Consider the following 26,795-nt stretch of genomic DNA (forward strand, 5'->3'; position numbering starts at 1 on the left):
GCCACACAATAAATTGTAGAGCAATCAGGGACTTTAGAATTTATATAATTTAACCTTCTCTTTACAGGTGTGTAAACTGAGGCCTGGAGAGCTTATATGCCTAGTTCAAGGTCACATGGCTAACTGATTGTAGTTTCTTATAGCATTCCCTAAGACCCAAAGATGTGGAACTATGCACTAAACTCGTTTTCTCTTTACACTTTTAATTACTTCTATTTCTCTGTTTTATCATATCCCAACATATTCTTCAATCCTTACAATTAAAGGGATGAGGGGAAAGGTGGAGACAAGGATAGGAGCAAGAATACATTAGCATATATTAAGATAATTTACACCAAATCAAAAACTTACATTCAATTCATCAGGGCACTTTCCCAGAGCAAATCGCAGAATTTTCCCCTAAGTAATTATAAAACAGGTTAAAGGAATAAGGACTCTGGTCATTCATCGATTCCTGATTTTTATTCCCAGACTTATCACTCCCCTGGATGAGAGGTTTGAGAGAAAAGATACATTTGTAAAATGACTAGAATAATTTTACCCACCTCAGGGATTCGGTGAGTGTTTAATACCATAAAGGGCTCGGAGATAGTCAGATGAAAGGTGCTTTAGAAGGCAGACATGATTACTGGATTAGAATTTCAGAGAGTGAGAAAGGAATCTTTTGTGTTGACAGGTTTTTTTCTTATTCTTTTTGCAGTCCTATAGTGGTTTAAATTTTTTTTTCCTGCCAATTTTTTCAATTTCAGATCATGTCCTTGACTTGGTACAGCTCTCATGAGAGGGAATGCATGTTGGTGGAAACTGTCTACCTCCTTTTTGGTAATTTTTTTTTCCAATATGCATTTTAGCCCCCTTGAATGTGCAGGGCTAATTTTCCTCATTTCCTATGGTTGTGATGTTTACAAAGTAAAATAGAATTACCTGGGGACAGTGTTCTCTCACTCAGTATTTATTACGTGTCACAGAGGCACACATGCACGCACATGTACATACATATAAGCACACACCTCCCTGTATTGAATTGTTTGGAGACCAGCCCAATTTTGTTTCATTCTCCAAAGGCTGCCATCATATCATTAATCTCTCTCAGCCCTTAAAAATGGCCTTTTGCCATATTCTGTCAAAAAACAAGACATAGGCCATTTACTTTAAATACCTAAAAATAAAAATGCTGAATCAAATGGTCTCTCTCACACTCTCACACTCACACACACTCACAAGCTATCTAATGTATTTTCGATTGTTCAACATATCTGTGCATTGGGTAGGGAGGAGCAATAGAATTTGCAGTTTATTGAGAGTGAAATGTTTTATTACATCGGTTGTAAAATGTTCTTTGCTATTAAAGTAAGGAGTACTAATTAATAATCCTGCAGAATTGTAGAGCCGCCTTTGAACTGCAAAAATAAATTCTTAATCCTTCGTAGTGGAATTCTCCTCTTCCTTTCTCTCTCCCTCCCTCCTTTTATGTCTTCCACTCTCCTTTCTAGAAATATTTATCACAACAGGAACTGTGCAAGGGCCTGTATTTATAGTGGTATTTGAATTCAGCCAATCATACTAGAATAACCTTATGGATTCTACCAAGGAATGAGTATCAACCTATCTTTTGGTGTGAAAAGACTGAGGATAACACTGATTCAAAATCTATAAGCTTTGTTTTACTTTACATAGGATATTTCCCCTATGAGTCATGAGCATTGTGTCTAGTACACTTGAACTTTACAAAGCTTATGAAGATATCTCTGGCCTAAAACTGAAGTGTATTAGCTCCAAAATGAAAGTAAAATGACAAAATCCAAATTAAGTTTAATTAAATATCTACTGAATACCAGATTTAGCATTATGCCAACGGATGAACTGCTACCCAAGTTAACTTTCATGCACTTATATGTAAATTAGATATTCATATAACTCTTAAGTATTTATCTATATATACTTGATATATAATATATATTTATATATAGACCTGGAGGGCTAGGGCTTTTTGCCAAGACACATTCTAGGAACAATTATGTCTCGAAGCATCCTTTTTCAAAAAAGGACTTTCTTTTTCAGGCACCCTCACGGTAATGGAAAACTAGATTTGAAGTGTATGTGTCGTATATTTGCAAAAAGAACTAGTTACCAGTTACCAGTTACCAGTTTGGGGGCGGGGATTATTTTCCCATACACAGTAACTTTGTGATGTGTTAGCTGTTTTTGCAGTGTGAATACATTTCTCCCTGCTTTCTCATTCCACTAAAAAGTTGCTTGGAACTGACTTTTGTTCCATTATACCTCGGTGCATTCATGGACTCCTCCTTCAAAACTATTGCCAGGTGTTAGCATCTTCCCTGAGTAATTTCAGGCATTTTCCTTTGAATGAAAATGGCTCACTTGGAAGGTTGTGAAAGGCATATCCATGTGGAATTGAGAGGATTTTGTGTTGCGATGTGGTGAGAAGACTTGCCAGAAATTGCCCGTTTCAGGCTGATGATGCAAAACTAGACATCTGTTAAATTAACATCTACCTAACGTTTTGCCTTCAGTCAAATGCATTTTTTAAAAAAATTAAATCTCTCCCACTCTCTCCCGCTTTCTTTTTTTTCCACTGTCAAAACAATCTGTCACAAGATATTTAATTTCTGTGTAATGGGTTACTTAAAGAAACCAGCATATGGCGCAGTGTAAGTACCTAGCTACAAGTGACAGGCAGTGGTGCACACTGCTGGTTTGCTCTTCTCCTGAAGCGTATTTGCACCCGGCATCAATTTTATTATGGTGCTGGATTTCCTCGGCTTTGATTTACATTATTGCCAGAGTCTCTCACAACTCTTGCCTTGCAGAATTAGAATATCATATAAACACTCTTGTTCCGCCATGGAGTCAGAAAGCGCTTTCTATTTTGGTTAAGTGATGGTCAGTGTATGGCTATAACCATTTGGGGGAGGGAGAAAGGGTTACCTCATAATGCACAAAGATTGACACACCCCTGCTTGTGTGCAAACACTTGTTAGTAGCCCCACGCCGATGTGTAGCCTGTTTCCTGTAGAGGGGCCAATCTTGGACACAGTGACAATACTTGAAACATCATGTCAAACAAGGGCATCCCTGTGATGCTGGTGATTTCTACACAGTGGAGAACCTTCTGATATAGTGGAGTTGCCCTATGTGAGGGAAGAGTCTAAAGTCACTATCACCATGGAGAGCAAAGATGAAGCATGATCAAAATTGCCTATAAAAATCCCTCGAGCCATCCATGAGGTATAAATGGTTGGGTGGGTAACTCCTTGTATAGTAGTGCATGGGCATTTACATGTGGTAGAGTGTAGAGTGCTTATTAATTCAGCAAATAGTGTTTACTATGCGCCAGGCACTTTCCCAGGCCCTGGGAATGAGATGTGAGCAAGAAAGACAAGATTTCTGCTCTCAGTCTGCTCCTATTCCCATGAGAAAAATCTAATAAATACCTAAGAAGTAAGCAAATTATAAAGTTATGGACAATTTTATCTATCTATCAGTCTAACCTATCTGTAAGCAATAAACTTATGTATAAATATATATGTTTTATAATAAATTAATAAATGAATCCATGAGCAGAACATAAGTTTACAGATTATTTTATCTGCCTGTAAGAATGAAATCTCTCTCTGGGGAGCTATAGATATAAATAATATCTAAATTAACACATAAAATATAAGCTTACAGATTAGTTCATCTATCTATCTGTCTGTCCATCTCTGTTTCCTCTCTTTCTCTCTCTATTTCACCAAAGGCCAGTCACTAATTTTGTACAAGGTAATGGTTACACAAGCTTACTCTATTGTGTACCTTCTTTGAAAGGAAAAATGTTTATTTCTATGAAATTTGAAAGGTCCCCAGCTTGTTCTTTATCAGAACTACTAATCGCAACCTCTGGGGAGCTGGTTTAAAAGTGAGGCCTCCTAAGGGGGTTTTGACCTCTGGGCCATTGGTAAGGAAATAGGAGGTTGGGTTAAATCTTCTTGAAGCAAAGTCCATACCAGCTCCGTGGTGATTGCTATCTGATTGTTCATTCACTGAAATGCTATGTTGGGCGTTTTCTGGGGAGAAAAAGCATGATATAATACCTGCAATAAATTACTTTAGCTTATTACTTACTAATTCAAATTCTCAAGTGCCCTAGAATGTATCTCTAGGTCATTTTTAGTGGAAAGTTATTGTAAATAAACGTGCCAGGCAAGGTGACAAAATCCTTGTTTCACCTGCACCAAAAAGCTTGGGATAGCTGTGTGATTAATCAGAACATGATGAAGTCCTAAAGAGCAAGCAGCAGATAGACTGAAATATACATTGGGCATAGCCAAACAGTATTTCTTTTTAGTTCAACAAGAAATTTCAGTGGTTACACTTGAAATTATTTTCAAGAATTATAATTCTTTCACTTAATTTTTATGTGATTCTCCAGAGCCTCTCCTATCAGTCTCTGGTTAGAAAGCATTGGTTAGACAAGACACTGATTGTTAATTACAAAGGACAAACTGATGGCCACCAGAGTGGAGGTGGGTTGGGGAGATGGGTGAGATAAGTGATGGGGATGAAGGAGCACACTTGTGATGAGCACCGGACCAGGTACGGAAGTGTTAAGTCACTACCTTGTACATCTGAAGCTCTTATAACACTGTATGTTAAGTAACTGGAATTAAAAATAAAAACTTAAGAAAAAAAAAAAACACTGGTTAAAAATCCATCCTATTTAGCTAAAGCTGAATGCCACTGAGATTATTAAGAACCAAAAACAGACTCTTATCTCTTTATCCCTCATGAGATAAGGGCGGGGGGTGGGGGGGCATGTGAATATTGTACAGAACCCATTGGCCTCCTAGCCTTGCAGCCTATTCGTGGTGGTAGAGTTCACTGCTTTAGGCATCCAAGATGACCTGCTTGTTCCATTAATGTCTATTGTACATGGGACTGAGATTTCTTCTGGTACTGCCTTTAGGGAGATCAAAACTGACAAAGAAATAGGAAAATTATAAATTTAAACGCCCTAATACCATAGTTCCTTGTGGTGTCCTGATATTCATTTGCTGAATATTTAGTAAATACGGGCTAGTTGCCAAACACTAGAACAGATGCTGGTGTGCAATGGTAAGTTACTGAATGAGTGAGTGAATAAATGAATGAATGAGAGAGATGTGGGTTCCTGTTCCACGGACCGGAATTACATTCTAGTAGTGACATTGATCAAAAAAGCAACAAATAAAAATATCAAAACAAGCTGAGGAGAAATGCTTTGAGAGATAGAAACATGATTTTAGGGAACACATATCCAAGGAAACTGATCACATTTGATGGGATCGGAGATTCCTCCAAGGAGGTGAGTCATGAGCTGAAAACAAAAGAATGGAGATTGAACTATGTGAAGAGCAGACACACAAGATAGTATGAGCACTGGCCTGGGGGTGAGGGAGCCCAGGGTCTCCAAATAACTGATAGCAGGCTGGTGTGGCAGGAATACAGGGCTGGAGGAGAGTGGTGTGCATGGGGCTGGAGGGGCAGGCAGGAACCGAAACACTGGGTACCATGTCAGTAAATAATCCTGATTTTCAAAAGCAGACTCTCAATAGATGAACAGGTGTAGAAGAGCGTGAAAGCACTTTGAGCTCATTGACCCTCACGTAGCCCCCAGGTCTGTGTCCAGTTTTCTGCGAGGCAATGAGAGGAGATGGGAACCAGGATCTCTGTGTTCATTATGAGCTGGAGTGATAGATAATGAAACCTTTAAGAAATGTTAAAGGGATCATGGACATCATATGTGATGAAGAAAAGATCGGGGGCGGGGGTTGGAATAAGGTTTCAGGATCAGCATGCCTTCTGCACAGCTGAACGGTGCCTGGCTAATTTCACTTTCTAATGAGACCAGCACAAAATCCATCCATTTAAGCTATTCAGCTTTTAGGTAAATGTACCAAGCTGTTGGGGTAGAGGGGAAAGAGGGGTTGACATTGATGGATGGAGTTAAATACCAGAGCCCTCTCCTTCACACAGACTTTTCTAAAGCAGTATTGTGACTGAAAGGCCTAGAAGATTCCAGGTGGGCAGGACAGGCTGGACAGAGCCCAACTGTCTCCCTCAGAAGGGGAGGAGGAGGGCAAGATGGGGTCTCCCGCTATCAGAATGGAAGGATCCTCTTCAGATCTGGCAACAGCGTGGTACCCAGGGGCATGGGTTCCTCAGACAGGGTTTCCTTCTCATCAGAACAGCTCCTGGGAATTACCCAATGGAACAGATGGGCTTTCCCCAGATATAATTTAATTTTTTGTTCAGAATTACCACCAGAGCAATATCCACTGCCTCACTTACCTCTGCGGTACCGCCTCCTGACTTTTTGGACAATAAATTGTTATTTGCCTTTGTTCTAAAACAGAATGACACCGTTTTGGACCTGCCTCGAGAATGGCTAAATTGTAGTAAGGAAGGTTACCATTCCTTGACTCAGTAGCTGGATGTGTTACACTCTGAACATAAAACATGTTCACCGAGTCAAGCTCCTTCAAAAGACTTGAGCATATGTGTTTTTAAAAGGAGTGATGATTATTTCCCATTAGTTTTCTGACAGTTGTTCTGATCAGATGCTCGGAGTCAGCGACCTCACTACACAGTTTTCAAATGAACCCAGTGGCAAAGGAGACTGGGGGTTGCCGTATTATTATCAGGGTGGATATAGCATTGACAGGTATATTCAGGGCCATGAATACTCAGCTACGGAGAGGCACTTAGAATGCTTTTAAGTCCCATAACGACCCTAGAACGTGTATACTGCTTTATTTTTATTTTTATTTTTATTTTTTGCATTTTGCTATTCGGAAAACTGAGGCATAGAGCAGTAATTTGCCCAAGGTCACTAAGCTGGTAAACAGAGCAGCTGGGATTCAGAACCAGGCGGCCTGGCTCCAGGGCCCATGTTCCTAATCACTATCTATATCACCACAAAACGGATTGGGTTGAGAGGGTGGCAGAGATAAGAAACTCAGAAGCAGCTGTTTATTTTCCAAGAACTTCTATCTTGTTCTGTTTCTCCTCCTCCTCCTCCAACCTGCTCCAACTGCTCAGAGGAGACAGATGCTTGGCGGGAGGAGTGTGAGTAGCAAAGCAAAGAAAATCCTTATAAATTATTATTTTTTTAAACTTAAGGATTAAAAACACAAATTTCCCATCACTCATTTTTGTGGAAACTAATGGGTGTCCATTGAATTGAATCCTTCCCTTTTTCCCTCAGCACATAGACACGGGTGCACCTGCGCGTGCGGGCACACACACACACGCGTGCGCACACACACACACACACACATTCTAAGTGACACTTGGAAAAGGTTCTGTGGCTCTCTCTACCCTTTCTCAGATTCACATCACTTGGGGCTCCCTATGGCAGTCAAATATACAAGCAGCCCTCTGGAAAGACCCCAACAGTTCAGGCCTTAAAAATGACTTTGACGAGTGAATTTTTTTTTTTTTAAGATTTTATTTATTTATTTGACAGAGAGAGATCACAAGTAGGCAGAGAGGCAGGCAGAGAGAGAGAAGGAAGCAGGCTTCCTGCCCAGCTGAGAGCCTGATGTGGGGCTTGATCCCAGGACTCTGGGATCATGACCTGAGCCAAAGGCAGAAGCTTTATTAACCCACTGAGCCACCCAGGTGCCCCTGACGAGTGGATTTTTAAGAAAAGCCTTTCTAAGAAATACTGACCAAACAGCACCATAGTATTTAAAATTTGAAGCACACTGTGGTTCATTCTCTTTTTCTTTTCTTTTGCCTATTTACATATTCTATTTTTAAAATTCACATTCAATATATTACATTTAATTCAGACTCAGGAGGCCATCCTGCTGTCTGTCAAACCTTGGGAAGGCATCTTACTTGAAAATTATTGTCTTCTCCCCACTAACTTTGTTTTTAGATGACCAATGAAGTCATTCTCTGCTTCATCCTTTGATAGTCAGCCTTCTTTCCCTGGGTGATCGCCGAGATAAAAGTAGCCAGCTTGTGTCTTCACCTCTAAAGACAGAGGAGCAAAAGAATGTTTAAGTCAGTGGGCTTATTCTTTTCCAACATCTCCAAGAGAAAACGCCTCCATTTTGCTACTAGGAGGGTTAAATCCCTCCTTGACCTGTTGGGTGACAGTAACTCCTGGTATCAGCAAACATGGCCGAGTCCAATCTGTCTGTTGGTTGGAGCACCTACATTCCAGGCCCGCTAGAGTGCACAAAGACACACAGCACCTTCTGAATGGAGTGCGGACTAGCCTTTTCAAATTCCTTAAGAGAAAAAAAAACTTCAAGGACATGTTTGCAACAAGAGGACAGAAAAGAAAGGCATCTTGCTACTCACATTTCAATCTGCAGAATAGGTTCTGAAATCCTATGTTTGGGGAACCCCTAATGGCTAAACTTACACGAGCAGAAGGAAAATAAAATGCCCTTATTCAATTTTCTATGAACATATTTAAAATGTTCCCTTTCTCCTGTCTCCATGTCTCAGACTTCAAGTCATTTTGCCTCTCTCATCTGTTTCCAACTCAGTTGAGTTACAACCAATCAGATATGAGGAAAATTAGATTTTAATGGAATATTTGATTTTCATTGCTTAATTGATTTAATTGCAAGTTTCTATTTCAGACTGGTAGAAATGCAAAGATTTTTAGTCAAATGGAGAAAAGCTCCCATTTTTCTGTGTTCAACAATGACAAAGTTATTAATTCAACGTTAGCCTGGATTCTAAAACTTTAGAGGAAGGAAATAACCGGTATCTTTCCCAGTTGTTATTCTTAGACTCTGTTTCACTTTCTCTCTCGTGTGTACATGTTCCATATCAAAATCCTGTGTTTACATTTGCTTATTCTGTTTGTATTATTTTCATCTTTGTGCATGACTTTTTGTTTGTCAGGGGCAACAACACGTGTGTATCTATATATATCTATATATCGTTTTCTGGGGGCATTTATTGCCACGAAGTATTTCTTTTCACTTCTGGTAAGAAGAAGGACAGGTAAGAGAATTAGCTCTCCAGCTCCCACAGTAACTGAGTGGGCTTTCCCAAGTACTTTTATACCAGCCTTGACAAATGGATCCCAGTCTGTGTCAATGCCTACAAGGTATATTGGCTAGGTTCAGTAACCCACAGGGAGTGCAGCAGGTGCCCCCCACCCCTTGGTCATCATTCCTATTTCATTTTATGGATTATTTATTTTTTTAGGGAGAGAGAAGGAGGGGTAGAGGGAGAGAAAGAAGCCAAAGCAGGCTCCACACCCAGCACAGAGCCCCGTTGGGCTTGATCTCACAACCCTGAGCTCATGACCTGAGCCAAAATCAAGAGTCAGACGATTAACCGAATGAGCCATCCATGTGCCCTGTCATCGTCCTTATTTTAGGCCACCATATTGCCCCAGCCTGATTACCCCAACACTGCATTTCCGCATAGCTCCTGGTTTCCCTAACCCCCCCAGCATACCAGTTCTTGCATGATGCACGTTTCTTTATTTGACGTGAGAAGTTCTAAATTTTTAAATGTCTATCAGTTTGGGGAAAGTTAAGATCTTTCTAACCATCCTGAGAAAAGTGTGTATGTGTGTGTACACAAACCACTGGCATATAAACATTTAATTGCAGATAATCTATATTTGAATGTCCTATCAGGTGTCTTGTATACTTGTCAGTCTCATTCACTGGAATATAATTTCTCCATATGAAAATCTTAGCCTATTGTATGCTATTGAATTTTTAAATAATCAACCTTATTATGATGGTCACCATGCTGCCTATTTTTCCAGAGACTTCTTCCTCCCCAAAGGTAGGAAAACCAAAGGGCTGAGAGCTTGGATTTTGGAGACAGATTCCCTGCATTAGAATTATGGCTCTGCCACTCACCGATTGTGGAATTTTAGTTAATTTGACCACTCTGGCATTTATTTTCCTCATCTGTAAAATGGAAATCATAATAGGGCCTAGCTCACAAGTCATGTGTGGCTCCAACAAGATAATAGAAGTTAAAGTGCTTAAAAGCCTACCAAGCATACAGGAAGCACTTAATAAGTGAGGTCATAGTGTATGAGGTCTATGTACCAGATACAAGGCTGAGAAGTTTACATGGTTGATTTGTTTACTCCAGTCGTACTCCACAGGGGTGGATTGTTTCCCCCAGAAGACATCAGGGCATGTCCAGAGACATTTTGGATTCCCAAGACTGAGGGTCGGGGCTGCTACTGGCATCTAGTGGCCAGGGGCCTGGGGTGCTATTAAATCTCATGCCATGCAGAGAACAGTAGCCTGCAACAAAGAATTATCTGGCCTACGAGGTTAATAGGAATGAGATTGAAAACCCCTGATTTAATCCACGAGTTGGGGATTATTAATATTATGTACATTTTACAGAAGAGAGGATCTGAAGCTTGGAAAAACTCTAACTTCTTAGACCACAGATTCGGTGTGTCTAATCACTATGCAATAGCCTTTTGGAGCAGAAGGGTTTATTTTGGTTTCTCATTTTTGCTTTTTTGGTTTTTATTTATTTGAGAGAGGGAGGGGAAGGAGCAGAGGGAGAGGGAGAGAGAGAATCCGCCCGGAGACTCCCTACTGAGTGCAGAGCCTGACAAGGGGCATGATCTTATGACCCTGAGATCTATCGTGACCTGAAGCTTCACTGACTGAGCCACCCAGGCGCCCCTATTTTGGTTTTAAGATGCATGTGTACACTCTCTAAAAACCCTCAAAACAGAAACCTTGAGTGTTTAGTGGACGCAAAACAGTTAAGGGATGGGCTCACCTCAGTCAGAACAGACACTGTCGGGAGTGTAGTATCAGAGTACTAGAAACCCCCTCCTGTACCAGGCCTGACCCCTCTGATGTTGCTGAATCATTGGCGGGAGGATCTGGGAGCTAAGCCAGGGTGGCTGTTGTGGCGGTGGCCACTCCCAAGCTGGGGCAGGCTTCGTGTGCCAATAGTCACCGAAGCATGTATTAGTATTTTAACTACCGGTTTGGTCAGCCTTGAGAAGCACTTCAAATATATATTTTCACGCTGTCATTGCTTAAGATGAGGCCAAGTTAAAACGGTGGAAAGTGAAATCACCTAAAGAGAAAATACTGAGTAAATATCAGTATAGGCAGTAGTAGATACTGCAAAAATCACTGAGGGTGTGACCCGAATGACTCATGAATGATAAACACCTGATTCTCGCTGACCCTTGAGGACAGTTCCCCTCCCGAGTAACTGACATAGGAGGTTCTGACACATAGCACATGCTCAGGAAACACACTTAACGAATGAACCTAAATTTACAATCTTAACCCAGCAGCACGATGCAATGTGGGTGGTGGTGATACCTATAACTTCACATATAGTCAATCCTGGCCCATGTTATACCTGAGCATTAGCAACAACTGAGTAGTTCCAGTTCTTAGCCTCTCGGCCTTTGCTTCAGTACGGCTCCTCTCTACAACCCCAGTGAATCGTTTCGCTCCTGTGTCCCCCTGAAACGTGGGTGGAAAATTAGCTGAATGTGTTCAGAGAATCAAGTGACTCAAAATCATCTCCTTCCTTATGACCTTACGGTCAAACCCAGATGTCACAAAGCAATAAGTGATCTGCAGCGGTCACTGGGGTCTGGGTGAAGAGGTCCCAACCACTAATGGAGGTCAGTTCCTAAACCATTTCTTTGTGAATGTTGGTTACAGGATTTGATTCTATCTCTTGGAGCCCAGCTAAAACAAGGGGCAGTTTAGTTTATAATTTTTACAATTGTAATTTTTAATTGTGACTTGCAATGGATTAAAAAAAATCCCTTTTTGGTTTCAACTTCATATATATATATATATATTTTTTTTTTTTTTTTTTTCCTTGTTGCATAAGTTCTTGGCCAGTTGCAGTTCAATAGTCAATCATGTCACAGAGTCTGGAGGGGGAATGATATATTTTATGTAGCCGACAGCCTAGTAGGTTGAAGAGAGAAGTATTCTCTTCTGAAAGTAAAAATTCGATCATAAGAATGTAATCTGTTTGCAGAAAGCACTTATGTTCAATGGGTAGGTGTTTTCGTGCTTCAAATTAATATTTGTCCTTTAAAACGGCAGATGTTTAGCTGATATGTGGGCAGTCAACATGAGTAGGCATACCGTCCATGTTCCAAGTGAAGTGCTGAGAGACAAGGGTGGCTGTCACGGCCAAGGCAATCCCCACTGCCTCCGCCCACCCCTTCCACTCTGTGGGGATGATTTCTTGGCACATCACATACATACTGTTGGGCCTCACTTCTCAAAAGCATCGAAGCTACATTTTCCTAGCACAATAGAGACTCTCTGCTCAAAGCGAGGTCCTCAGACTGGCCGCCGCATCACCCAGGAGCTGGTTAGAAATAAGAATCCCAGGCCCCGGTCCACACCGGCTCTGAACCTGCATTTTAATAAGACCTCAGATGATTCCTATGTACACTCAGGTCTGAGAAGCACTGACCCAAGCACTCTGACCTCTGCTCTCTTTCTGGTGGCTCTTACCACATATTTCCCTTATTTATTTCTGTATTATACTTTCTATTTTGCTTACTTTATCTGAGGGCAAGCGTTGTCTTAGGTTTTTAGACCTTTTTAGCTGGTAGGTGAATTTCCTGAACATAGTGGTGCTTAATCAACTCCTAAATTTAATTTAGATACTTAGATTATGACCACAGGGAGAGTAGGCAAGCCAGAAAGAGAACAGAGGGGGGCGCATGGATCTGTGGCTTTGTGCATACTTAACTGTCCCCCTTTCCTGCTTGGGAGTCTTGGACAAATTATTTAACTCCTCTAAGCCTCAGTTCCCTTAACTGTAAAATGCAGCTCATAACAACTACCTCATAGGTTTGTTTTAAGGATCAAATGAGATCAAACATATAAAGCAATTAGCATTGTGCTAATTAGTTCCTAGTGAGTTCTCAATACCTGTTAGCTACTATTATATTAATTATCATTTAAGCCAGTCAATTCCATACATTTCAGAATCCCAAAATGACTCCCCACCACCAAGACTTTTTAAGTTAACCTTACAGTTCTCGAATAGGGTTCATTTTGCGCTCCAGAGGCTCTGCGGCAGTATCTGGAGACATTAGATTCCCATGAAGGGCAGAAGGCCAGGACGGTGGCCAGGGATATTCTGTAGGATATCCTACACAAGGCAGCCCTCCCAAATGAAGTGTGATAGGGCCCCAAATGTCAATAGCACCAGTGCTGAGAAACCCTCTCTTACCCACACAGGGACTGAGGTAATCAAATTAGCCATTTTTCTTAAGGATTTACGTACCTCAGTACATTTATTCTCTCAACCAATTAATGTCAGTCCCCCTTGTCAGAATTCCTTGACGAGGAACCCAGTCCTTGCCTTTGGAACCAAACCACATTCTGGAAAACCCGATGCAGGTCTGATCAACCTATCAAAGGTCAGAAAACAATAACAATTACACTGCACCTTCCGTTCTTGAATATCAAAGGGAGCTAAGTTCTTTGAAATGTAAAACATCCTAAGTGAAAGGATAGTGCCTGTAATTTCCCAGGGAGCACAAGGTCATTGTAGAAATAACACCGCTTTCCCTATTAATTTGACTCCATTTCGGGACATGCAGGAGGCCACAGTTGTTGGAGAGAGGAAAGAGGCCAAAGAAGGCTGGACTCTTGCTGCCTGTGACTGAGGTCAGGCAATGTGGTTGTGGCCCCACAGTTCAAATGAGAGGCTGGAAAAAGAACAAAGGAACTGTTCCCACAGTCGATAGAAGGATCAAGCATGAAACTCCTCTCTCTCGGTTCCTGAAGAAATCAGAGATGCTGCAAGAGAAAATATTAATTTCCCAGGTACTACTTCAAAAATAAGGGCAAGGAGGAGAGCGTGAGGCTTTATTCCTACCGTGAACAGATTAAGCAGACACCAATTTACACCTCATTGTTAAGAGTAACTTTTTTTCCCCACAAGTGAGACCACATTTACATCTTTCGTAATATAAGTGAAAGGGATTTTTTTCTAAATGACATTTCCCCCACCACAAATCAGGAAGTAAATATTTTACGTCAAGTGGGATCAAATGCTGGAATATAGACATGAGAACCACCCAATGAATGAATGAATGAATGAATGAATAAATAAATAAATGATACTGAGTCCCAGCACTACTGTCAGCTTCCTCATCCGCCGGGGCTGTGGGATCACTCTGCCTGTTGGTGTTTTGGTTTTGGAAAAGGCCATGAATGACTAACTGAAGCAGTTACAGAGACAGTGGGTGGGGGTGGGGCACTGGCTATCCAAAGGGCTGGATTTGCCAGCCTCTCTGAAAGCGGGAGCTGTGGTAGCGAGCTAGTGAGCGCTCCCAGACATTCGGGGGCACCATCCATCAGCAGGAACGCGAAGCTGCTGTAGCATCCAACCATACATCTCCTGCATACTTTGCTTTTTGGCAATTTTCATTTTTACGAAAATTGAACAGAGAGCTGTATATTAAGAGCTCTAAGAGACCGACATCCTTTATTCCCCACACAAGAGAATCTAGTTGGACAAGGAGACATTTTTTCCCCCCTAACAATAGAGTTTGTATGGCTGCTATAAACAATACAATTACTGAGCCAGATAATAAATAATTGCAGAGCAACAGGGAAAATGAGGTGTGGGCAAGGAGGAAAATGGATGGTTTCGGATGAGATTTGCACAAAGATTGAGTCAGTGAGGTGAAGTGAAGTCATCCCGGGTCATGTCTGCTCTGCACTAACTAAGGTAAATTATTGGCCGCACACCTGTGCTGCAAGCTGGAGGCCGCTGAGGCCTTTGTAAGATGGACTTTTATGCAAAGTCAAGGATTTAAAGGGAAGCCTGTGACTGGTGCTTGGGCCACTTTGGAATCAGTCAGATCAGGTGCTAGCTTCTTAAGAAAACAGTGGCAAGTCTTGTAATATACGTGTTTACAGGGCATCGACGCCAGTGCGTCCCATCACGTGCCCGGGTCCATAACAGTGTTCCGCGGGGGGCATTCTCTACCCTGCCACCGACATGAAAAGACAAAGCCTCAGATGTGTTTCTCTTTAGTTTTAGGCTTTTCCTGAGAAAGGTACAAGCACGACACAAACTTTGGCTTCCAAAAAAAGACCAGATTTACCCTTCGGATGCATCTTTCCCCTTGTACCCCTTGTTTTTTTGATTCAAGCAGGCTGGGAGAGTCTGCTTTCCTTCCCTTGGGTTCCTCCTGAGCCTTTCCTGGGTGGCTATTCTGATGCAGAGTCACCTCTCTTTGCTTTTCATTGAAGTCCTCAGGTACCTGCTGAAGAAACTCCCAGATAAAATACTTCCCAAAGAACCTTCTTGACCTTCTCTTTCCCTTGACCACAGGCTACTTCTGTGCTCTGTCAAGTGATGTTCCGTAAATCTTTGCAAATTGCATCAGCTGTGTTCACTTAAGGATTCTACCCACTCTCAGTATCATCATTAAACATAGAAACTGGGACACCTGGGTGGCTCAGTTGGTTAAGCAGCTGCCTTCGGCTCAGGTCATGATCCCAGCATCCTGGGATCGAGTCCCACATCGGGCTCCTTGCTTGGCAGGGAGCCTGCTTCTCCCTCTGCCTCTGCCTGCCATTCTGTCTGCCTGTGCTCGCTCTCTCTCCCTCTCTCTCTCTCTCTCTCTCTGATAAATAAATAAAATCTTAAAAAAAAAAACCACACAAAACATAGAAACCAATCTGTAGCTCTGGGCACCTTAACCTGGCAGGATTATTTTATAATTTAACGAATACTTATTGATCTATCCCATGGACCAGGCATGGTCCGAGGTGGTACAAATCCAACAGTGAACCAAAGAGACAACTCCTTGGCCTCTTGGAGTTTATATTCCAAGGGTCAGATGACAACCAAAATAAGCAAACTCTATAGTGATTTGTTAGTGTTAAGTGGATAAAAGAAAGAACGGTAAGGGGAAGGGGGAAGGAGGATCTTGGGGGAATGGAGTGATGTGGTTTGTGGTTTTAAATAGGATGATCAGATTAGGCATCACTAAAAAAAAAATGATGTTGTGGGAAACAGTCAAGTTCGGTGAGAGAGTAATCCATGTTCACAAGGAGGAACATTCTAGGCAGAGGCGTGCCATAGCTGGTGGGAAGAGAATGAGGGAGAAATTAGTAGGATTTGAGATCTTGTAAACTGTGGGCAGGACAAAGCATGTCAAATCTTTCCAACACTGGAAAAGACTCACTTTCACTCTGGGTGAGAGAAGGAGATCCTAGAGGGTTTTGAGCAGAGGAATTAAGTAATCTATCTGACTTACAGTACAAAAAGAATCACTCTGACTGTAGAACTGAGAATAATCAGTAAAAGGCCATTATGTAATTTGTTATCTGTTACTACTAGATAACAAATTATACCAAAGCTTGGTGGCTTGAAACAAGAGTATTCTCTCTCCAATTCTGGAGTTGGACAGCTCTTTGGCCAGACTTGCCTGACTTCACTCACATGGTTACATCCCCCTGCTCATTCATGTGGGGGCTGGACTTGAGGAAATGGTTGGGTCTCTCTCTCTCCGTGTGGTCTTTCATCCTCTAGGAGGCCAGACAAGGCTTTCTTTTATGGAGAAAAAGAAATGGCATCCTTCCAACAAGGCAAGCCCCAATTCACAAGTGCGTATCATGCCTTTACTTGTATGGCATTTGCTTCTGTCCCATTGGCCAAATCCAGTCTCAAGGGCACTACCAGAGTCAGTGTGGGAGCACTACAGAAGGCTACAGACACATAAAAGGTAGTGTAGTTGATCAGCCCCGGAGGCCACAAGTGGAAATCACAGAGTTCTGGGAAGCTCTACAACAATCCAGGAAAGAAATTGCCATGGAGAGCGCCAGAGGGATAACACTGGAGGTTTTCAGATTCTGATTCTGGTCTGAGGGATGACCAGATTTTTATTCTCCCTAAGTCACTATGTTAAGGCTATTAGGTTCCAGGGATTGGTGATATTCTTATTATGCATGAGATGATATCACAATAAGGTAAATAAGGTCAGGGATAGGGGTTTTTTTATTGCTAATAATTATCCAATGAGTTTTCTGAACAATTTTAAACTTTGTAATTCACTTAGTGCTATGACTGTACACAGCGCCCTGTCAATATCGTCATCAACTCATATTTATTGAGCATTGTCCGAGGGCATGGTATTGCGCTCTCAGTCACAGAGGTGAACTGCATTAATTCTTCCAGGACACGCGGGAGCAGTGAGGGGTTTGTGGCCTCAGTCTATTAGTTGGCGCCCCAGCAGCCTCCAGAAAAGCATTCCACTTCCAGATTACGATTCCTTATCCCCTTGGACTCGATTTAGCTTTAGCAGAATCTGGCTGCATAAGGAAAATATGCAGAATCCTCTGTCTTTATGAATATGCTAATTTTTAAATGAGTCTTATTATCAGCAACTGGGAGATACTAGTCCCATTTAGTGGATGGAGAAGTGGAGGCAGAGAGTAGTTAAATGATTTGGCCAAGGTCACGTACTGAGATGGTGGCAGGTCTGGGATTGAAATACGTACTTTTTCATTGCATAACACTGCCTCTCAGTGGTGCATGTTACTACCGTTTCTCTCTCACACTAATACACAGTCATGAAAACTCCACCTAAAAAGATTTAACTGTCATCTGTGTCCTTCCAGGGAGTATATGACACACTGTTCTTTGACATCTGCATAGCCTAATCACTGGAAAAGTGGTTTGTTTGTTTGTGTTGGTTTTTTTTTAAGCCCCTTATTATAGGGGATTTGTCAGCTGTTAAAATCAACACTTTTTTGTGTTAGTTAAATTCTCATCAGAAAGATGCTGTTGCTTTCAGAGTGCATCTAGAGCTTTAGGAACCAGCACATAAAATAAACTATTTAATTGAGGTTCCCTACTTTCATTTTATTCTGGAAATGGTTATTCAGTGGCAATTGTCTTTTTGATTGATCATTCTTTCGGAGGGGTCTACCTTTTTTTTTTTTTTTCTCGAAAGAGTTAAATATGGAGCTAAGAAAGGCCATGAGTGGATGGGGGCAGTTTTAATGCAGAATTTTCTTGTAAATCTTGGAAGTAGCACCATTAGATGTCACGCACTCCAAGATGCACTTGAGTGTACACCCTCCAGAATGTCTGTTTGTTGTAATTCCATCGCATTACATATTTTAGTGCATATCTCTTCCTCGCAGCTTCCAGAGCTTTTCAGATATTCAGCATCAGAAATTGCACTGTTTTATCCTGGATTTTACAAACAGCAACCAGATTATTGTAAAACAGAACTATCTGATAAGTAAGGTAGTGAATTGCTTTTGTGATTGTCATGGGTAAGAGTATTGGAGAACCTGGCAAACAGTGCAGTACACTGGTTACTGTAAAAATCAAGCCTGTAACAGGGAACGTGTTTTTCTGATGAATACGTTCAAGGCTGTGATCATTGTGCAACTTCTGGTTGGATGCCTTCAAATGTTCCGTATTGGAAAACATCAGTAACAAGAACCAAATAGTCCACCAAAGCCTGTATTCAACTCAACGGAGAGGAACGCGAATTCTTAGAGTTTCATTGAGGCCAACTCTATTCGGTCCACCATGGGAAGCAGAGATTTGAGGTTCCCTCTTGACTTGCTTTCCATTTTTGCTTTATGATTAGGTGGCTGCTACTTTGGTTTTCACTTAAGCGGGGCGTGGCGTACAGATCACTACACAAAACAGAAATGGAACACAGACGAGATGATTTCTGTTCAGCAGACAAAAACCAAAATGCCAGAACAATGGTAATTAATGTAAGCAATTTTATAAGCAAAATAATTTGTTTTAATTGGCTAAATAAGATCTGATATAATTATAATATTCGATAAACTGATTTCAGAAAACTATATCACCATCCTTTAATCATATTATATACTCACTGCAATTTTGAAAACAGACATGAAGATGAACCTGAATTAACTCTTCTTTACAAGTTAGAAGGATACATTAAGGGCTTTTTTGAAAAGTTAGGGATTATGACTTTTTTTTGGAGGTTTTTTTTTTTTTTCTTTTTGAAAAACAGTAATTTATGGACAATTCCAGTATCTTGAGTCTACCAACCACAGATAAAAGCACTATGAGGGTGAAAAATCTTCCCTAAGGAAGTTCCATTTGTCCAAGGAGTAAGGCTTATGAGGGTGAAGGGTCTTCCCCAGTGTTCTTTCCCATCATAACCCCCCTAAGGAAGAACAAACTTCCCAGAATAGATAAGTGTATAATTGGGGTTGGAATGACTTGACAGGTGAGACCCAGTGGCGTTGAGAAACCTTCTGTCTAAGGATTAGTTGTTGGTGGATCAAACACAAGCTGACTTCAAACTAATGTGTAAATGATTGAGGAAAAATGATATCCTTCGAGGGGACAGTTGCTAATTCTTCCTACTGTAAGGATCTCAGTTCGTTGGAATTAGTTAATTTTGACACTAATTTAAACACTGGTTGACTCTGAACATTTGCTCAAGTAAATAATGAATAGCCCTCGTACTATCTAAGGGGTGAAAAAGCTACAGAAAATTTCTATGCATCTTTGCCACTAGTCTAGCGGTATTCTAACAACAGTTTTCTAAAGGCCAGAGACTGTGTTATAAGCCCTTTCACATAATTTCTGAATGTTAGAATTTTATACCTATCTATATGTTCAGTGCAAACACCAAATAAACACACACACACACACACAAACACACATACCCTATGTACAAGATTGTAGCCAAAGAAATAGCAATATGTGTTATATTTCTTCTTAAAAAGTAAAGACGTTTCCTACGACCTTCAGGAAACTTAAAATTGATGTGAGGAAATAAGAGTGACCTGCAGATATTAGAAGAATAACAGTTCACCAACAGTATGAGATATCCAAAGGCAGGACGAGATTAATTTGGAAAATTATATGTAATAAAATGTTCCAGGCAATGGGTTCTTTGAAATTCAAGAAAAGAGCATTTACCATGAACTAATGTAATTTAGAAAGGATTCTTCGAGGATGAGGAATTTTTATATTGAAGAAAGGGCAGCATACATTTAACAAAACAAATTTCATAAGAAATAACAGTGGACGTAACAAAATATAAAATATATGTGGATGTATATAAACCAGTTGCGTAGGATTTTTTTTTTTAAGTCACTGGAAATAGGTGGATGTAGGCAAAATTGAAGGATGACTATTCACTCATTCATTATCAAATATATATCTATTGAGCACCCACTATATGCTAGGCACTTCTCTGGATACTAGGAATATAGCAGTGAACAACAACATATCTGACTTCATAAAGTTTATGTGAATATCAAAAGACTGGTACAAGACAATGAGAATTTGATACCATTGATTATCCCGTTTGGGGCACACAGGGCAATTCTCTTCTTAGTTCTCTTGCTTTTCACTTGTGCACAGACAGGCAGAGACCAAAAATATGTATGTGCGCACATATGTGTATTTGTGTGTATATACATGAATTCATGTGTATATCTTTTATATATAAATATATGTGTATATATTTATATTAATAAACACATTCAACTTGTTAAATATTCAATGACATTGTTTATCACCATGTACGTCAAAAAACATGATATTGGTTGGCTGAATATTTTATATTTTTCAGGTGCTTTAGCATTGTGTAGAGTTAGCTAGAAGGAAAATAAATGAGAATATAATTATTGCATTTATTTAAAAAGAAAGAATTAAAAGGTGACTGAACAGCGTGGTTATGTGAGTGGTTATTTCTGCTTTTCTGTGTAACGTTAAATAGATGACTTTCAGCTAATAACCTATACTTTTCCGTGCATGGAATGGGTGGCCTGAGGGGCTTATCTTCAAACTATAAATGTCAAGGATGAGGAATCAAATCAAATTGATGAGTATCACTTTCTTATAGATTTCGTGTGTGTGTGTGTGTGTGTGTAAAACGTTCATTTCTATCTGCATGCCTCATTCATATGTAATGTTTACCTTTTATATTATTTTGTATAATTATGAATTTTTTCATAGAAAGGATGATGATACCATTTCCTCAAACAACAGAGTCACTGAATGTAAGGTTTTTTTTTTTTTTAATTTGACAGACAGATCACAAGTAGAGAGGCAGGCAGAGAGAGACAGGAGGAGGAGGCAGGCTCCCTGCTGAGCAGAGAGCCCGATGCGGGACTCCATCCCAGGACTCTGAGATCATGACCTGAGCCAAAGGCAGAGGCTTTAACCACTGAGCCACCCAGGCGCCCCCAGAGTCACTGAATTTAAATATGGTTAAAAACTTTAATCCCCATGAGCACAGATGATCAAGCAGTCAACAGACATTTACCGCGTAGGCAAGCTACTTTGTTTAAAGACTTATGGGAGATACTAAAGATCCGGAGATGCTTTAAACATGAATATTGCTTTCTTTTGGTCTGTAATGTAATTGGAATAATAGGGCATAAACCTGAAAACCCAGGTAATAAACCAGATACAATATAGGCTAAGTTGTAAATGATCATGTGGATAAAAGTAGCTAGGAGGTTGAAAGACTAGGGTTTATATCCTGGCTCTGCCATTTGTTCCTTGTGTGACATTGGCTAAATTAATTCTGCTAAACCTCAATTTCTTCTTCCCCAAAATGGTTCTAATAGCAGCCATTTGGTGTGTTGTCATGACATTTAGAAATTAGAGGCAATGAATAAATCTTGGTCGTTTAATAAGCATTTATGTTATTCCTAAATATTCTTTTTTATTATTACAAAATATTCTTTATTGTGTAGGTGCTGGCTGTATACTAGCTATTATGCTAATTGCTTTACATTTATAGCTAATTAAGTTAAGTCATTGCAGTATTTTTCAGATGAGAAGAGTGAGAGCGAACAAGGGAAGGGATCTCATCGATGTCCCACAACTAGGAAGCAAATTTTCAGGGTCAGGAGTTAGCCTTAGGAACAACTCTAAAGCAGAGCTTCTACTTACCCATACCATCTTTCCTGGAGCATTCGAGTAGCTACTTTGATTAAAGCAATTTCACCACTGTAAACTTCAGTAGGCCAAGAAAGTCTTTGGGGCTGACACGTAATTTGTCCTGAGCGTGGGTAAAGAGATGGATAAAGAGTTAAATGTGTTCTGATGAAGGAGAAGGGACGATTCTAAAAAGAGCAAGGAATGCGCCTGAGACTCTGGGAGGGCCGGTGCAATCCAGCTAGAGGAGCCCCCAGCTTCCCCACGGGGAGGACGTGGAGGGGTTGGTGTCAAATGCAGAAGTTATTGAATATGAGGGGATAAAAAGTCTGCACTTTGTTCTCTAAAGAATTGTGAACCTTGGGTGATTTTTTTTCTTGTAAATACTAATATTCATTTAGAATGAGAGAAGTCACAAATTACAAATCTGAAAAGACCCATAATTACAAATGTTACAATGGCCAGGAAAGTAACACAATCGTTATATTATCAGCCTGCTCCACCTCTATGGTTGTTTCCCTACAGTTTTTGCTGCATGCTCTTTGTTTCTTCAGATGGTAATGGCTTTCCCTATCATTTTTTTAACCTTTGATGGGTTTTAAGCTGATACCTAAGATAATGAAATAAAACAGACTTTCAATTGCCCAATCAATAACTATTGGGGATGGATGTCAGTCAGAGTGGCATTTTAAGAAGGTTATTCTGGCTTGCAAAGGATAAATTGGAGAAGAAAAGAAAACCTCTCAAAATGGTCATTTTCAATAGCCATGTCATGACAGTTGGGAGAAGTGTCACGACTAACAAAGTACTAATAGTAAAAGTATTGGTTTGCCGAAGATGAGCTGTTTTATCCATTAGAGCAGATTCAAGGTCATTCCTAGAATAACGTCGCCCTCCTTCACTTAAATTCCAAGTGCTTTCTTGCAAGAGGGAAAGGCTCAGGTGTCACAATTTAGTTTGGTCTTTGGCAGGACCCTAGGAGTGTCCCCAGAGGAGAGTGAGTGCTGCGTTTCATCAGCCTCCATGTGTCTCAGGATAGGAAAGCCTGGGGAAGTGCTGCATTAAAAGGTGATTGCTACAGTCCAGGCCAAAGTGCCCAGGCTGAAAATATCCTACAAGTCTAGAAAGGAAATAATAACTTTAAGAGATGGGTTGGGTGGGTGGTATTTGATAGTTACTGATAATTGAATGATGAGAAAGAATGGAAAGAAAGCTCTCTGGGTGACTGTAAGACTTACGCTCCTCACACAGGTGAGGAAATGGAAGAACTACCGCTTGCTTTGAGAATCGGGGTCATGAGTTTCCTTGTCCAACTTGTAGAGGGTTAAGGGTATTATCCAAGCAGGAGGACCCAGAAAACAGTTTGAATAACTAGAATTTACAAGGAGTGGGAGTGGGAGGAAGTCTTTGTGAGTCGGCTATTGTCTATCTTAGCTATTAAAAAAAAAAAATCTCTTGGGAGGATTTCGTAATAGGGGGTAATATTTATGAAGTGCTTGCTGTGTGCTAGGAACAGAACTCACTACAGCACATGCATTATTTTTTCCTAATGACAGCCCTGTGAGGCAGGTGTCATCATGACACCCACTTGAAGATAAAAGAGCCACAGAAAAGCAAAGTAACTTGGTCAAGGTCACACAGCAAGGTGGTGGTAGAGCTGGGATTCAATCCCAGGCAGCCTGGTTCCCAAAACAGCCCTCAACCACTGTATACTCCATAATATAAACACATGAACATAAAGCTGTCCCACAGAGAAATGTCTTGTAAAAAGTCACATTCCATTAAGAAATGCTACATGATTGGGGCCACCTTTGGCGCCCTGCATAGCCCCCTTCACAGAAGAGATCTTAAGAATAAATCACGTATATCAAACTACGAGTGATGTCCACTCAGGGTACCTACCTCCTCACTAGGAAGCGGTAAAAATAAGCAACAACACTGACAGCCATTTATAGCTTTTTCAAAAAATCTTTTTATCACCTTGATTTGTTTTTATGTTTCCTCGACTAATGTGTCGCTGATCCTGGTCAATAAGCCCCAGGCCCCTCCTTGCTTTTATTGCCCTGAAACAGTTGTATTCTTGTAAGAGAGTCTTTATTTTTATTGGCAGAAAATTCTCAGCCTACTTACTCCCTTGTATAAAGTTAATTTTAACTATAGAACCTGTATCAATAATGTCATTTAAAGGAGGCTGCTTCCAATACACTCTGTGAAATGTCTGCAGAGAACTTCGGATTTATCAGGGCACACTTCCCTCGCTCCTCGCTGGCCCTGCAGCTTCCTTTCTCTTCTACATCTGAGCATTCTCTGTTCTCTGGCCAGCTGCCTTCTGTTCAGCCCCTGTGTGTTCTCCATTCTCTGCTCTGCCTTAATGATGAGGAGGGCTTCCTCTTGATCACAGTGCAAGGAGGGAGGGTGGGGGACTGTTAACTTCTTTATTTGGGTCCAAGCTGAAAACATATCCTCCAATTGGCACACCGCAAAAATTATAACACTTCGAGTTTAATATGAGCAAGCAGTCCCTCTTGGGATAGAACGCTGTGACCAGGGCGGAGAAGGTCTTTTTCCTGCACCAGTTGGTTCACGCTCTGTATCTGGCGACTGACATGGGATCTCCACAACGCGAGAAGCCTAGGGTCCATGGATATACTGGTGGGATGCGCAATGGTTGAAGCGAAATGACTGAGTTTTAACTTTTATTTTTTCCAGAAGAATAACTGCTGTAAGTAGGACACATGGGACTTATTTTCCATTATTAGAATTGCTTAATTTCAAAAATATGGTCAGTCGAAAGCTTGGGTGTCTCCTCTTCCTGCTGGATTACTACCACGTTAGTTCAGGTTACCATGGAAAGCAAGCAATTATTTTCACCAATAACTTAACTTATACCAAACACTTGACCTTGGAATCGGTAATTTACATCCTTAGAAGAGAGGTCACTTAGGGAATTTAACTGTGTAATCCTAGCCCCCATGTGGCAGAAGATGAGTAGAAATGGAACAAAGCTGGTAAAACACCATTTGAAACAATTTGATTTAAGAAATCATTTTTCGACTTTATTTTTAAAATGGAACCTACTTTAAAATGGTACAGGAAGGCAGAAGGATGCGGTAAAAGTCTATGGAAATAGTGACTCAAAAACTCTGTTCCAGGACTCAAGAAGGCAAGCCTGTTGTCACATTTGGAGGGAAACCAGAAAGAATTTAGGTTTTCACTTTCCTAATAGCCTCTTTTCCCCCACCTTTTCCTTCAAACATCTTGTCCTCCCTTTTATTTTGCCCTTATTAATAAAAACTAATAGAGAGAAACCGCCTTTCAAACTTTAACCAGGAAACAGAGGTTTTGCAAGTACTAATATTTTGGTGTGGGCTTCTTCTCTTAAAGACAATTATCAAGACGAAGCATTTGTTTCTTCTTTTGTTTACCCATGGCAGTTTGTCAGCAGTTATGATAAGTAGAGTTCCATCTGCCAGTAAAACTACATTGCAAATTGCCATAGAAATTAGCAGCTTTCATTTTTGCCTACATAAATAAATATGCGAAATAAATTGCACATAAATGCATCCTAAAAAATCACAGGTACACGGCACAGTTAAATGCCAATCAGACAAAACCAGAGACACATTGCGATTATCTCAGTTTTCAAACCTGGAAGATACACAAATGTGTTTCTAAATGAGAGAGGCAGTGTATCATGCTCGCCGAGATAAAAACAGAAGATGCCAGACACTGCACTGTGGCTTTATTCTCGGAATCCTTTGCCTGAAACCCGCTCTATCTTTTCTCCGTGTTCTCCCCTCTCTCTCCCCCCTCTGTCTGTCTCTCTCTGTGTGTGTCTCTCTCTCCTTCTCTCCCTCTCTCTCCCTTCTTTCCCTCTCTCCCTCTCTCCTCACTGTCTTTTCCCTCGCTCATTGTTCTCTCTCTCCTCCTGCCTTTGATGCACATACGTTGTCACATTCCATTGACTCTCTCCTCTTCTCTGTTCTTACACTCAAGCCTAGCGGTGCTTTCGCCAGGCAGCGGCAGCCTCTCCTGCGAGTTTTAGTCATGTGTGCAGCTCAGTTTGATCGAGCGTTCCTTTTCTGCCTTTTCACTCTTACAAAAGATTAAAAGGTGGCGTCACATTGCTCCCCTGTTCCTTCCCGCAGGAGGGACTTAAAAGGGACAACAAAAACTAATCACTTTCAATAAGCATTTTCTTGCTAGGGAAAACTAAAAAAAGAAAGAAAGAAAGAAAAGGGAGAGAGAGAGAGAGAGAGAGAGAGAAGGAAAAAAAAAAAAAAAAGGCAGGGGGGTGGATTTAGCGGTGTAATTGGAGACCGGTGGTGAGGATTGGGGCGAGCTAGAGATGTTGCACGCTGCTAACAAGGGAAGGAAGCCTTCAGCTGAGACAGGTAAGAGCGCCCATCGGAGGGTTTGACCGAGTGGCTTAGTTAAATCTCTGTTTTCACCGTTTTGTAATTGAGAAAGGCATCCGCAGCAGAAGCCGATTTTTCAGTCGGCTTCCTTTTGTTTAACATAGAAAGTACCTGTATTAATTTTGATGAATTAGAGCATGCAGCAAATTCAATTGAAAATAGATTTGTATAGTAAATGCATTTATACTGAATGATTTCTCCTCCGTTTTATTTAAGGAGAGAGATGAGAAAGATGATTTTGATCCGAATAGCACTTTGCATTATGTTAAATTCTAAACAGCTAACGGAGAAAAATAATAATCCAATCGATCCTGTTTTTGAACTCTGGGACTTAAAGCCTGGGAGAGAGCTGGCATTTGAAATTTTTCTTCTAACTGAACTTCTGATGTGTTATAATAATTTTTCACTAGAGGTTTAAGCAAGGGTAGAGTTTATTTAAGTCTA

General features: G+C 40.7%; 1 protein-coding gene and 1 long non-coding RNA gene across 7 annotated transcripts in view; one reads left to right on the forward strand and one right to left on the reverse strand.

Annotated features, from left to right (window-relative positions):
• The window catches only part of TENM2 (teneurin transmembrane protein 2), a 1,307,492-nt gene that overhangs the window by 620,955 nt on the left and 659,742 nt on the right, over positions 1-26,795 (forward strand). For 2 of the 6 annotated variants that reach the window (XM_047731065.1, XM_047731069.1), the window contains exon 1: positions 26,196-26,327. The exons of the other annotated variants lie outside the window; for them this stretch is intronic. In XM_047731065.1, the coding sequence (XP_047587021.1) occupies positions 26,282-26,327 (46 nt within the window). In that variant the 5' untranslated portion in view covers positions 26,196-26,281. Of the gene's footprint in view, positions 1-26,195; positions 26,328-26,795 lie in introns of those variants that run through there. 6 annotated transcript variants of the gene reach the window in all.
• Positions 7,893-11,487, reverse strand: LOC125100696 (uncharacterized). The gene is made up of 3 exons (XR_007127628.1): positions 11,386-11,487; positions 10,786-11,091; positions 7,893-8,022 (listed from the first exon to the last, which is right to left on the reverse strand). It is a non-coding gene; the product is annotated as an uncharacterized LOC125100696 (long non-coding RNA).

This window comes from Lutra lutra, chromosome 5 (genome assembly GCF_902655055.1).
Source record: "Lutra lutra chromosome 5, mLutLut1.2, whole genome shotgun sequence".
NCBI classification, from domain to species: Eukaryota; Metazoa; Chordata; class Mammalia; order Carnivora; family Mustelidae; genus Lutra; species Lutra lutra.